Below are 14472 nucleotides of genomic sequence, written 5' to 3' on the forward strand. Positions count from 1 at the left end.
TTACCAAACAGGTCCTAAGGTATAAAAAAAATTATTATTTCAAATTTTAAAATTTTTTTAATTGAGAATATAAGTTAAATCCATATTTTTTGTTCAAAATGTTTTATTTTTATATAACAAATTATTTTAATAATAAAGTTACCTACAATTTAGAAATATATAAAATACCAAATAAATATAAAATATGTTGATTTTCTATCTAGGTGTAAGCATAAAGGAACACAAAGTAAAGGATTTATGCAAATCTTAGGTGAGATGATGGAAATGATATCATTTGATATATTTGAATTATAATTATGCTCTTTAATGAGAAGTTAGCCATATCATCATCATTAAATGTCCTAATAAGTTAGATTAACTAGTTTAAATTGATAATTTTGAACAATAGTTGGATACGCTTAATGTGTTTCATGGAATTTATCCTAACCTTCAAAGACTCGATATCATCATCATATCAGACTTAAGATCATTTAAATAAAGATGGTTAAGCTTGTCTAAGTGAATAATGACATTAAAAGTGTATTTTGTATGATAAAAATCCTTTAAACAAAAAAAAAAAAAAAAATTGCACATGAGCACTCTAGTGCCTTTTGTGAGCACTCAAGGGTTTTTTTTTTTTTTCCATATTTTTGTTGAATATTTGACAAACGCCCTAGAATGATTCTACCATTATTCCTTGTTCATTCCCAACACTCCCAAAAAACCTCGTTTTTGTATCAAGATTTGTTCATGGTGGTTAACCCCATTCCTTCAAGACATTTATGAGTTCACTAAGGAGCATGGGGTGCTACGTTATGAGGATGAAGACAACTATAATGTTGGTCAATCTAAAACCCTTGAGAGAATATAACATCTAGTTCAGGTAAAATCATGTGCTTATTCTTTTATAATTAGTGAATTGACTTTGCAATCAATTAAACCCATAGTTTTTACACTTATAAAGTTTCTAGTAGACTACCTATTCACCTCCTTAGGTAGTTTTAAGAATCAAAATTCAAATTTCAATTAATTATCAAAGCAAATTAAATTCCAAAATTTGAAAGTTTTTTTATTCTTAATCTTAGTTCATAGAATCGTAGTAAGTGGAACTACCTACCCTACTTTGATACAAACAACCATCCTTAGTGGGAATTGGGAAGGGCATATGATTTTTTTGTTTTTTGAAAATGCAACCTAAATGAGTTTGGAATATTGTTAAACTTGTTTAAGGACATGCATTGAAGAACTCAAGCCTAAAAATGAATAGGATAAACTCGATAATGAAAATAGTAAGGTGAATGATAGTGTTATCCATAACATCTTTAATGGTATTAATCCTATAAAATTTTGCATTACAACAATATTTAAACATGCTTTAGAGATCAATGATATTGTGTTTTTTACTCATGAGGGTACTTTTTTTATCAAGTGGCCAAACTTCAAATGTCAACTAACAAATTTTAAAGTATCATAATACAAGAAGAAAAATCCTTTTTTGATTTTTATGCTAAGTTGAGTGATATTCTTAATTATAGTTTAAGTTTTTATGGTGAGTTGAGTGATATTCTCAATTATAGTTTCAATCTTGAGGAGTAATATCAATTATAGTTTCAATCTAGAGTAGAATATTCTTGAATCTAAGGTAGGTAGGTAGCCAAAAAAATAATTCTTAGATCTCTTTCTAAGAGATTTAAACCTAAGGTAACTATAGAGGAAAGTGAGGACATTGACTTCATAAAAGTTGAGGAATTTGTAGGATCTTTTTTAAACTTATGAAATGTCCCTACCTAGATCTAAAAGGCTTAAGAATGCAACACTAAAAGCTTTTATTTGCTAAAAAGCTTAAAAAATCATACAAGTTTACAAAAAATCACTTGCAAATTTAGACATTAAAAGGGAAAAAATATATGAAACTAAGCAAAAGAGGAAAAGAAAAAATAGAAAATAGTTCATTTAAAAACAAGAAAATAAAGTGCCTTAATTATAGGAGAATAAGACACATGTCTATTTATTGTTTTGATCTAGATAATTGCAAGAACACAATGCAAGTGACTTAGAGTGATACTAAGTACAATGAGTATAAGTCAAAAGACTACTATGAATGGAAATAACTTGATTGCTTTTGTTGTATCTTTAGATGATTCATATTATGATCCTCTTCTTAAATTAAATCAAATTATGGGAGTTAATTTGATCTTGATGATATATGTGTTTCCTATGATGCATTGTATGAAGAAACTCTAAATATAAAAGTTGAAAGTGATCAAATGAGTCAAAAGGTATTAAATTAAAGAAACTTTAAATGTCTTAAAAGTTAAAAATGTCAATCTTCTTAATGAACTGATCACCTTAAAATTAGAGAAAGACTTTTTTTCAATAAGATGAAGTTTCTTTAGATCGAATACAATGCAGTAACCAGTAAAATTAAAGCTTTAGCACTTGAAATTAAAAATATGAGAAAAGACCTGGTAGGTATTAGTTAAACATATTATTTAAATCCAAAATTTTGAATCAAATAATTAGTAAAGGGAAATCAACATGTGATAAGCTTAGCATTAGCTACATTAGCAAGGTAAAGACAACAACTAGTGGTAAAATACCTTAGTAAAGGCCAGGGAGGGTGTTCCTTCTATGGAAGAAACCATTCAAGTACCACTTTCTTTCACATTGTGTGCAATAAGTTTGGACATTACCAAAGTAGGTATCATAGCAAATTGTTTAATAAATTTCAATTTCATGTAAATAGACTAATAAATTGTTCCAATTTCTTTAATAACCAAATATTAAATACTAAGAACGCTAAAAGGTCTCACATTAAATTTAGAAATAGGAAGAGTCAAGTAGGCACACGACCTAAGGTTATGTAAACTTGGGTTAAGAAAGATGATCTTATTGTACTTTAATATGGTCAATTCAAGTGTCATTACTTTAAATTCTTGTAGAATTTTGTCTTCTAAGAAATCTTTAGGACCTTCCACTTTTCACTAGCACATTTATTGCATAGTATGGGGTCTTATCTTAATGTTCGATCCTTATTCCTAGGATTTAAAGGCCACCTCCATATCCATTGCTTGATTATTTTTTATTAGATGTTTGGTTTATTATTGTTTTCCTAAATCTTTGAGTAATTTCAAGATTCTGTTACTAATTAAAATGTTGTCTTTTGTTTATTGGTCTTATGATCGTTTTAATTATTATTCATAGTCTAGGAATGAAGTAAAAAGGGAATGAGTTATATCAAACCCATAAGATTGGATATTGTTACTAATTGTAAATAATCTTCTTAAGTTTGATTATTTGTGTGAAATTTCAACTTAGGAAAAACATAAAAATTTGGTCTATTCTAAATTTTTTTGTGATATTATGTTTGATGTAATTCATAGATTATAATTTCCAAAGTGAAAAAGGCTACGTGGTTATATCATAATTTCATAGCCTTAAACTAAGAGTAAAATTCCTTAGTTGCAAAAAAATGAGAAATATCTTTGTGTAGAAAATGTTATCTAGTCTGTAAAAGATAATTTTTAGTATTAAAGGAATCTAGATTGTGATTCATGTTGAAATAAGATACAAAATTAATTAAAATCAAGAATTTATGAGGAGTTTTATATGTTTTGTGCATGAATGATCAATAAATTGCCATATTAAACGAGAATCAAACCTAACTAGATTCTAATTGAATGAATAACAATTTGATTAAGAACTTGACATGATTTAATGGATGACTTAGGTTAGTAATATAGATCACATTAATTAGACATAAGTTGGTTAATTTGATATTAGTTACATTCATATGATGTTGTGGTTGTTACATCCTGTTCAATTTTGAAATGTTATGGTTTTTTATGTTTAATTAATTTGCTACTCTAATTTTTTTTTTTTGTGAAGCTTTTACATGATGTAAATTCAATTTCTAGTTTTATTCAAAATATTTATAATTATCATAATTTATTGAATATGCATTGACAAAATTGAGCAATTTACATGTGAATATTACCAAATCTTTTCCTGTATATTTTCTTAGATTTTTCCATAATTTTGGAGTGGATTTATGTCAAAAAGGAAGTTTTAGATGCTTAAAGGAATGCATGAGTGGTTTGGGAGTTGAAAGGGCACTCAAACAACTTAGGAAGCAAAATGATAAAAAGGGCGTTTGAGTACTTATAAGTCCTTTCTAGCATTAGTAGCACTCAAGTGCTCAACGCATTGCTTTAAGCACTACATTTAGTGTTCACATACCAACTCTTTAAATTTTTGCGTATTAGCTCAATTATCACACTTTCACACTCCCTCCCAATTTTCAAATGATCTTTTCATTAATACTTCACTTCTTACAACTTTTTGCATAAATTATTCTTAGAATTAACCTCATAGGATTGTTTTTATGGATTTCTTAGTCCATTTTTTTCTATTCAATTTTAAATATTTCTTTAATTATAGTTTTTCTAGTTATATAAAGATGTCTTGTCATTATGCTCATTGAAGAGTTTCTACCTTTCCACCTCCTTCCCTAAAGCACATTTATGGACCTTCTACCCTAATCCATGGTCATGCGTCTCTAAATGACCTCTTTGTTCACTACTTCCTTTCTAAGGCATGTGGGTGTGTGACCTCAAATCTTTGTTGTAACTGCAATACTAAAACCTAAATACGTGATAACCTTGATTAATAAAAACCAAAATAAAGTTACCACGACTTTGTAGTATTTCAAGTTATCATCCTTTGGGAATATCACTCATGTGCTCAATTGTTTTTAGATTAAAATGGTTAATCATTTGGTAAAACTATTGAAACACCAATTTAAATAAATAAGAATAAAATATGGATAAAGATTTCCCAAAATATTTAATAAAATAAATAAAACAATAATAAAAAAAGGGAAATATCCAAAAGAATTTTAAATTTGGTGTTAAATCCTTAGAAAGAGAGAGAGAGCATTGTAAAATGTAAGGTTTAGGATCAAAGTTAATCCAATAAAAAATTGAATCCTAAGACCAATATTGCATCAAAAACTTAGATTTTTATTTTTCAAACACAGATTTTTTAAACCAATTAAATATGATAGTTAATTTTGATTTTTAATTCTATTCATTTAAAAGACCTTATCCATCTTATAGATTCAACCCTTAGATTCGCTAATAGTAGGATTAAACTAAATTAACAAGTTAGTTCCAAGAATCACTAGTACCTTGGTAAACATATTTTGTACCTTGTTTAGGGTAAATTAACATGAAAGATTAATTTCTACCTATTCAAATGTCAAATCAATGCATTACTATTCTTGTTCTTCCTTTGAATTCTTCACATACATGTTAGCATCTTTGAAACTCATAAGATTAGCAAAACATGGCGGAGAATTTCTCCTTAAAATCCATACTCGGTTTCCAAGAAGATAAAATAGAAAAGAATGGAAAAGAAAAAAAACTTAACATTTATTACAAAATTCAATAAGAAAAAAAAATCAATTTCTCTCCTTACATTCTTTCTTTTATAAACCCTAAAAAAAAGCAAATATATATGGTCTAAGAGAAATGTGATACTTGTAATTTTTAATTTTGCATGAAGATCACATATTTCACATGATCATGCGAAGTGGAAATGGGTTGACAACACTTAAACATAATTTTAGTGCTTTTGGCATGGTCATGAGAAATTGATTCCCATAGGTTTCTCAACTCTTGTAGAATTTAGCTATTTGGTGCATTTCACACATTCATGCTAAAATTTGCATGGTCATGCTAAATTGCTACTTCTTCCCAACTCCATTTGCTTCAATTATTCATATCTCCCTCGTTTCAAGTTCAATTCACAAACCATTTAAAACATTGGATTTCTAACTTGTCGATCTTCAAAATAATATGTAACTTTCCTTAAAAAGATCTCGAGAAGTACTCTAGAATTTAATTCAAATTCAAGGTATGTGTTGTTGTTAGATTTGAGTTCTAAATTCCATTTTGAGCTTAATTTCATTTACTTTAAACCTTCTTTCTCATGGTTGCTTGCCCTTTGCATCTCTATTTACCATCATATTTCATGCTTACATTTCCCTTATTTTTCCGTCTCTTTATGTTTCATAAGTCTCAAGTCTCTCATTTATTCATTTTTAACCCATTCCTCTACCTTGGTTGAAAATGATTTTTCACTCTGTATTCTTTCACCTCTTAAATATATAGAAAAAAATAGAAGGAAAGAAAAGTAAAAAAAAAAAAAAATACAATAGATTATTGTTAATAAATTATTTTTCCATGTTACTTTTAACTTATTTCACTCATTTTAATTTTTCAATATGAAGATGAAATAATTTGAAAATGTATAATTTTTAAAATAAATTTTATTATATTTATTTTTTTTTGATATCTTTTGTAGTATGAGAAAATCATTTAATGACTAAGAGGGTAAAGTTTGTTTTGGGTCATAAGGTTGTGTTTGGTTCAGAAAGTTTTAAGGAAAGAAAAAAAATATTGAGAAAAATGATTTTTTTTTAATGTTTGGTTTCATTATGAAAAATATCAAAAAAAAAAAAAAAGTTAAAAATTTATGCATTTTAAAATTAGTTAATCTTTATATAATCCAAGAAAATAAGTAAAATAAGTTTAAAGAATCATATAAAAATAATTTATTGACTTTGAATCTTTTTTTTTTTTAAATTTTTTCTTTCCTTTCACTTTTTTTTCTTTATTTTCTTTCTTTTACATTTTTTTTTTCAAATTTTTTAAGAGCCAAATATAGCCTTAATTTTTTGTATTAATGAGATATTTTTATACTTAAGTTATTTTTTAACATTACTAGATTTCCCAATATATCAAATTTTACTTGATCTCAAATTATTTTGCTTAAAATTTAAAAATAGAGAAAATTAAAAAATATATCTACTTGAAAGAAATGTTCGGTTTGGATATTTTATATTTAAAAATTTTAGGTATTAAAAATTGCACCCTTATTTTTATTTTTTTATTTTTAAAATATCTTAGGTGGTGTTTGTTTTTTTGGTTTTTTGCTGAAAGCAATTTATTTTTAGAATTTAAATTGTTTATTTTTTTACTTTTTCATAACTTATTATAAATTTTTTACTAGATAGAAAAAATCAAAATATATAACTTTTTTTAAATAAAAAAAATAACATATTGGTTTTTTTTTACTTTTTAATACCTAATAAAAATAAAATATTACAAAAACAAATAACCTAATATTTAACACTATTAAATATTATGGTTCTATTTAGAATTAAATAAAAAAACAAACACTACCTTAGTTTTTAACTCGTTGAAACCATAGGAAGTAAGTTGACCTCTTCTGTTCTAACGAACGGTTGTGATTGATCAATCAAAAATACTGTGGCAATGAAAGGTTGTGATTAATCCAACAAGCATCACCGTATTCTGTACCGTTCGATGATATGACCGTGGAACGGTAGATGTCTCTCCCTTAAGCAACCTCTTTCTGCTCTTCTTTAGAAATCAAAAGCCCTAATCTTCTCAAAGCTCCAACCCAGCGTTTCAGAGGTACCTCCGATTTCTTAGCTTTTTCATTTTCATTGATTCAATTCTTTGCTCTTTTTCTTTTTCCTTCAATTCCTCAATACGATAGTCAGATCTTCTAGGGTTTTTGACCGAAGTTGAGGTTCACAAAATTTTTTTAGGGTTTCATTTATTACGTTAGGGAACAGAAATTTTTTTTATGGCATTTGAATGCCAAGAGAGTATAGAGGTTTGTTTGGTGAAAAATTCAATAGATTCTGATGAACAACAGGGTGGATTGAGTGATTTTAATTCCAATTTTAATCATATCACTTCAATTTTTGATGCCAAATCTCAATTGGAAACCGAAACTGCACACCGAGAAAGTGGAGTGGTTTGTTTGTTGAAGAATTCAATTGAAGAACGGGCTGGATTGACTCAGTTTAGTCCCGATTCTGATCACAATACTTTAATACGTGACTCGGGAAATTCCCAATCGGAAATTGAAATCGGAATCCAAAAACCTTCAACTTCAAACCCCAAAGTTAACGACACTTCAGGACATTATCGTAGGTTGATAACTGATCTTCCGTCCGCGTTGATATCGGAAATTCTTAATTGCCTTGACCCGAAAGAGCTTGGTGTGGTTTCGTGTGTCTCAACTGTTCTCAATAGGCTAGCGTCCGAGCACTCCGTTTGGAAAGATTTCTATTGTGAGAGGTGGGGAGCTCCGGTTGTTTCGGGGTTTTCAGATGAGAAATCATGGAGGGAATTGTTTGTGGAGAGGGAGTTTAGGAGCAAAACCTTTAGGGGACGATTTAGCATTGATGTTCTGTATGGTCACACTGAGGCGGTTCGAGCTGTTTTCCTTTTGGCCTCTGCAAAGCTCATTTTCACTTCTGGGTATGATTCCATTGTTCGAATGTGGGATATGGAAGAAGGGTTGTCAATTGCGTGTTCACGGCCTCTCGGTTGCACAATAAGAGCAGTGGCTGCGGATAAGAAACTGTTGCTTGCGGGGGGTAGTGATGGGTTTATTCATTGTTGGAGAGCTGTAGAGGGGCTCTCTTGCTTGTTTGACCTTGTGGGTTCTCAAAACCTGAGTACTGAGTTCCGAATTTGGGAACATGAAGGTCCTGTGACTTGTCTTGCTTTGGATATTAAGAGAATTTATAGTGGCTCATGGGACATGACTGTGCGCATATGGGACCGTTCTTCGTTTAAGGTTGTAAAGGTCTTGAGGCACACAGACTGGGTTTGGGGCCTTGTTCCTCGTGATACTACAGTTGCTAGCACTTCTGGCTCAGATGTGTATGTTTGGGACGCTGATAGTGGGACTCTGCTGACGATAATCTCTAATGCTCATGTGGGTAATGCTTATGCTTTGGCACGGAGCCACACAGGGGATTTTCTATTCACTGGGGGAGAAGATGGGGCAATACATATGTTTGAGGTCGTGAGTGATTGCATGGAAAGGAATGTATTGGAGGTTTCAACGTGGATTCCTCATTCTGGTCCTGTTCATTCCCTGGCATTTGAGTTTCCCTGGCTTGTTTCAGCTTCAGCTGATGGGAGGATGTCACTGATTGATGTGAGAAAGCTTTTGCAAACTTGCAAGCCTTCCTTAGGGAAGAATGTTTCCAAGGTTAGGCACAGGGACCACAAAAGTGTGGAGCCCCCTCAGAGGATGTTACATGGGTTTGGCTGCAATTTATTCTCAGTGGACATTGGTGCAGATCGTATTGTCTGTGGAGGTGAGGAAGGTGTGGTTAGAATTTGGAACTTCTCACAAGCTTTAGAAGCAGAGCAGAGGGCCCGTGCTTTAAGAGGAATACGTCTAGAAAACAGGATGAGGCGGCGTAGGCTTCAAATAGAGCTGACTAGTAAGGGTAGTCGAACTGATCAATGTTCAGTTGCAGCCAGTAAGAATCCTATTAATGGTGATAGGAGTGGTGTGTGGCACAATAAGCGGGGAATGAGTGGCAGGATGAAAGCATAGGAGCTGATCACAGTCATTATTGCTTATAGACATTATTACCCTACTAATCTTTGGGTAAACATGTAACAATAATCCACATTCTATGGCTTAAGCAGGTATGATAACATGTTGTAGCTCTTTCTTTTACAACAGTATTTGGATTTGAAAAACAATGCCCTCTTGATATTACATTTTAGACTGGTGTGTTGTGCTGTGTTGGTTGCCAGTTGCTTTCATATGAAACCTCCTAAATCATAGTCTTTGTTTCTCTATACTGCAAATTTTATTTGTGAGTGCTCTTCCCCTACCCCACAACACACAGACACACCCACCCACTCACAACACAAAATATAATCTTCTTTTCCCTATAGCTACCCCACAACACACACACACACACACACACACACTATAGGAGAGATAGGGTTAAGCATGGTGTGCTTGTACATGTGTTATATACTGAAAGATTGGTCAACTTTTTCCAGTCCGTCAAATTTGATTTCTTTCACCTTCCCCAATTTGATTTCCTTATAGAGAATGAAACACTTAAAAATGTACAAGTTCTTAGAGTGTTTTCATTATATTTGTTTTCCTTCTTATTTCCATGACAAACCAAATAAGAGAATTTGAAATTCCTTTCATCCTCTCTTTTTCCTACTACCTTTTGAGATCTGAAGAGCTTCAAGGTTTCAACTGGGTAAAATATTAAACTTCTGATGGCTGCCTTTCATTTGGGATTTGGATGGGCTTGGTTTTAGGGGTTCCCAGATATATGGCATGTGTGTGTTTTTTAGGGGGAAGTTGAGAAACATGGTAGTAACAAAAAGCCAGAGATATTATGTGCATGCGGATGCGTCCCCTGGCATGGGTAGTTTGGTTCTTTGATGTGTATATGTGTGATGCTGATATTGCAAATTACTATCTGAGTTGTATTCTTCTTTTTTTTTCCTCCTTGATTCTTGTGGTACTCCTCGGGCTAACTGTGCAGGTTATACCAAGTGTATGATAGTCTCTGTAGCATCAATATTGTTTTGTTCAAAGCTTGTTATAACATGGAGATGTTTGTGGTAGTCGAAATGCCCAGATCCCAATAATGGATACTAATAGAAATTTGTAATGCAGGGTTTGAAATATCTTGACACATTCATATTCATCACCAATTCACCAAATTATTCTTTTGCATCATTTGGCCTCTTTCAGTCCCTGTTACTATGTCCCCCATTTTTTCTTTTCTTAAATTACCTGTGGTTGGGAAAATTTATGACAGTCCCAGATACACCACTATATCTTTAAAACTCTCAATCATCACTCCTGAAAATGATGATACTGTGTTATAATAAGTATTTTAAAATTAACGATTTTATTTAATAAAAAGAGAAAAAAAAATCAATTATTAATTTTTTTTGTCAATCATCACTCCATAGTCCTGTATTAACATTTACCATGTTCTCCGTGCAGTAGAGGCAAGAAGAAAAGAAGTCATAATTTACAAATATGAACTGAATATCAAACATGCTTGATAATTCCAGTTTTATTTTCTTTTTCTTTTTTTTTTTGTTTTTTTTAAATAAACATTTTTGGTGATTTTTCAATAATTTATGACTTTTGGCGGTTTTTAATATTTATATTTAAAAAAAGTGGTTAATTCTGAGTGTAAATTTTTATTCTAATAGTTGTTTAACGAATCTTTTGCTTTCACAAAACAAATCCCATTTTGCATTTTCAAGGGGGACGAAAAATAAGAAACAGAGAGAGAGAGAGAGAGAGAGAGAGAGAGAGAGAGAGATATGAAGGTGAGGAAGAAGGCAATAGTGGTAACTGTTTTTACGTTGAAGGTGTTGATAATGATGAGTAGTAGCAGCAATGTTTCAAGCGCTGCACTGTATCTATTGGGTGATTCCTCTGTTGATTGTGGGGACAACACTCTCTTCTACCCTATTTTCCACCACAATCTCTCTTTACATCCTTGTAATGGCTCTGATTCCTCCCTTCTTCCTCATTTTCTTGGTACTCTTCTTTCTCTTTCTTTCCCTCTCTTTCTGTTTCTTTCTGTTGCTTTCTTTTCTAAGATATTCAATTCTTATATTATTGTTTTCAATTTTTCGTCTTTCCATCCGTTTCTTAATTTCTTGGAGCTGAGATCGATTCTTCCATTTCATCAAATTCAATCTTTGATCTGCGATATTACTTATTGTTTTTCAAGAATTACACAATCGTTTCTTCTATCAATAATGACAACATCATATGCCCCATTAATCAATCAAGATTAATTCTTGTAATTAATTTAACCTTTACATATATGATTGATAATTCAGCTGAGAAGATGGGCTTCCCATATACTCCTCCATTCTTGACTCAGAATGGAACACTGCAAGGACTATTGAATGGCCTCAACTTTGGGTCCGCACAAGCAACTATCATGAACGTTCCCACCGGCGACCACCCTCTCCAGTCTCTAAACCAGCAGCTCCGCCAAGTCTTCGAGACCTTTCAGCTGTTGGAGCTGCAGCTTAGCCCCGAAAATGCCCACCACTTCATCAAATCCTCAGTCTTCTACCTCTCCTTTGGCAAAGATGACTACACCAATCTCTTCCTCCGCAACTCCTCAGGCATAAGGTTCAAGTACGACGGCCACGCCTTTGCTCATGTTCTAGTGAACGAGATGGTCCGCGTTATGAGGAATCTCTACGCTGCCAACGTGAGGAAGATCGTATGTATGGGGATACTGCCTCTGGGGTGTGCCCCACGTATATTGTGGGAGCGGCATAACACTACTGATATTGGTGTTGGCGATGCAACAAGGGAATGTGTTAGGGAGGTCAATTTGCGGGTCTTGGAATACAATACAATGCTGGAGGAGCGGGTTGTTGAACTCAATTCAGAGTTGTCGGAGGCCCAGATAGTCTTCTGTGATGTGTACCAAGGAATTATGAAGATCATAGAAAACCCCACACGCTATGGTATGAACCCTGATCTTCTGCATTTGTTGCATTCACGTTTGAAGATATTTCAATTCTTTATTTTTTTTATCGCCTAATCCTCTCGACAACACTCAGGGTTCGAAGAAGTGAAGATGGCATGCTGTGGACTTGGTCCATATGGAGGGATGGCGGGGTGTGTGGATCCGGGGCTAGCCTGCCACGATGCTTCAACTCATGTGTGGTGGGATTTATACAACCCCACACCAGCAGTCAACTCATTGCTGGCTGATTCTGCTTGGTTCGGCCAACCAATGCCTAACATTTGTCGTCCTGTCACAGTTAAGGAACTCGCTACGGCTCCAATACTGCCGCGTTTAGTCTGAGTCATGTTAGTCATCATTGCCCTTGTCATGGAGCTATTCTCTGATCGTCACTTGAATGTATGTAGTTAAATACCCCAAAATTGATAGACAAAAGAAAGGTTTAGACTTTATAATAAAAATTTAGAAATAATTGGTTAAAAGGGATAAAATACTTCCCATATTTGTGAATTTATCTTTTCCTATATTTTTGTTTGAAAAGTAAAGTACTTTTGACATAAATACTTTTAATTATTTCAAGTATTTACAATATGTTTTAAAATAAATGGTTATTTTTACAAAAAACAATTAAAGTATTTTAGTCAAAATGAGGCCAAAAAAAGATGAAGAATTAGATTACCAAAATTAGGTTTTTAATGACCCTTTTAACCAAATAACTCAAATTTATTACGACATTTAAAGTAATTTTTCAAAAAAAATGAAAATAATAATAAAAATCTCACTAATACTTTTCAATAATCTAAATAAATCATTGAAGTACCTAAATCAATTTTATTCTTTTATAAATTAGATGTGAACTCTTTTTAAATAAAAATAACCTTTTATTAGTATTATTCATGGTTAAAAAGGTTTTCAAAATATTAAGGAGTTTACCAAGGTGAGGATTTTGTGCTAAAGATGTAAAAATATAGATTTCATTTGTGCATTTTTATTTATTGACTTTTATAAAAAAAATGAAATTAATTATTCCAAAGATAAAAAAAACTCATGTTTTGACATGCATTTCATTATTAAAAAGAGTTTTTTAATCTCAAGTTTTCATTTTAAAATGATTAGAGTTGTTAAAGATTACTTACACATCAATTTTTTTCTCTTCCTTTCTCTCTTTTTCATTTTATTTTTTAATAATTTTTATGTTTAACCAATGGTTGACCAACGTGGTCAATTAATTGGCCCAAGTTGTCAACCAGTTCAAAATTTTTTTCATAAAACAAATTGGTAAAAACATGTACTAAGTTGAGGTCGAAACCTTGACTAGTTGATTGATTGCTCCATCAGATGAGCTTTTGGGACTTAATAGTCACCTACCAATGTATTAGAAGCCCAACAACTAGTAGCCAGTTTGGCCAATAGGTCAATCAATTGACCCTAAATTGTGCCTAACAACCAATTTGAACTTTTAGTTCTTATTTTAAAGCTCTAAACTTCATGTTTTATAAGAGTGAGTTCTAAATTATTTCTGAATTTTATTTGGGTTTAAAAGAAAAGTTTTTTTTTTTAGTGTATTTTGTTTCTAACTTAACATTTCATCTTAGTGTATCTCAATCATAGTTTTATCTCATTCAATTGAGCTAATTGTTAAACTAGGAGTTTTTCATTCAATTGTAACCTTTATAAGGTATTGTCAATCATGGGATTGATCTAATATCCATCAGGGTTTTGGGGTCCATGCAACTTAGATATTAGAGATAATGAAAACGATTAAAAATAAAAAATTTGGCCCTCATATGGTATGTTAGATGTTGGGAACCTTAGATTACTCTATTTTCTATCCTTGGATCTTGTAGGGTGCATGCTATCTATCCCTAAGCTCTGTAAATCTAACATAGTTGAATAAAATGACCATAAAAACCATAATAGAGACTAGATCTAGAGATAGAAAATCATTTCTATGATCTGAATGTTCTTAAATTAAACCTCATTCCATGAATATGTAAAAACTGCTGTAGTTATTATAAATATAGTCTATCCAACAATCTTCCACTCGATTTCTCATTTCATAGATCTTGACACAAGAGAAGAGTGGGTTTTTCTTCTTC

At 31.6% G+C, this 14472-nt stretch overlaps 2 protein-coding genes across 3 annotated transcripts; both read left to right on the plus strand.

Moving 5' to 3' along the window:
* Positions 1-5803: 5803 nt before the first annotated feature.
* On the plus strand, positions 5804-12855 carry LOC104879662 (GDSL esterase/lipase At1g71250). Of its 2 annotated transcripts, XM_019220750.2 has the most exons (4): positions 5804-5895; positions 7255-7481; positions 11727-12371; positions 12468-12855. In XM_019220750.2, exons 3-4 carry the CDS (start codon positions 11735-11737, stop codon positions 12713-12715), a joined length of 885 nt encoding a protein of 294 aa, XP_019076295.1. In that variant the 5' UTR covers positions 5804-5895; positions 7255-7481; positions 11727-11734; the 3' UTR covers positions 12716-12855. The 2 variants fall into 2 exon arrangements, with proteins under 2 accessions (XP_019076295.1, XP_059593555.1); XM_059737572.1 differs by lacking the exons at positions 5804-5895; positions 7255-7481 and adding an exon at positions 9725-11418.
* Positions 7475-9610, plus strand: LOC100266782 (F-box/WD-40 repeat-containing protein At5g21040). Its single transcript, XM_002269883.4, has one exon. The coding sequence runs from the start codon at positions 7657-7659 to the stop codon at positions 9433-9435; it is 1779 nt and encodes a 592-aa protein (XP_002269919.1). The 5' UTR covers positions 7475-7656; the 3' UTR covers positions 9436-9610.
* Positions 12856-14472: the final 1617 nt, after the last annotated feature.

This window comes from Vitis vinifera, chromosome 6 (genome assembly GCF_030704535.1).
Source record: "Vitis vinifera cultivar Pinot Noir 40024 chromosome 6, ASM3070453v1".
NCBI lineage: Eukaryota > Viridiplantae > Streptophyta > Magnoliopsida > Vitales > Vitaceae > Vitis > Vitis vinifera.

Bases quoted from the DNA above. Each gene is read 5' to 3' on its own strand.
- LOC100266782 (XM_002269883.4), top strand. From the start codon at position 7,657: ATGGCATTTGAATGCCAAGAGAGTATAGAGGTTTGTTTGGTGAAAAAT.
- LOC104879662 (XM_059737572.1), top strand. From the start codon at position 11,199: ATGAAGGTGAGGAAGAAGGCAATAGTGGTAACTGTTTTTACGTTGAAG. The intron at 11,419-11,726 runs GTACTCTTCTTT...TTGATAATTCAG, and splicing joins CCTTCTTCCTCATTTTCTTG to CTGAGAAGATGGGCTTCCCA. The intron at 12,372-12,467 runs GTATGAACCCTG...GACAACACTCAG, and splicing joins AGAAAACCCCACACGCTATG to GGTTCGAAGAAGTGAAGATG.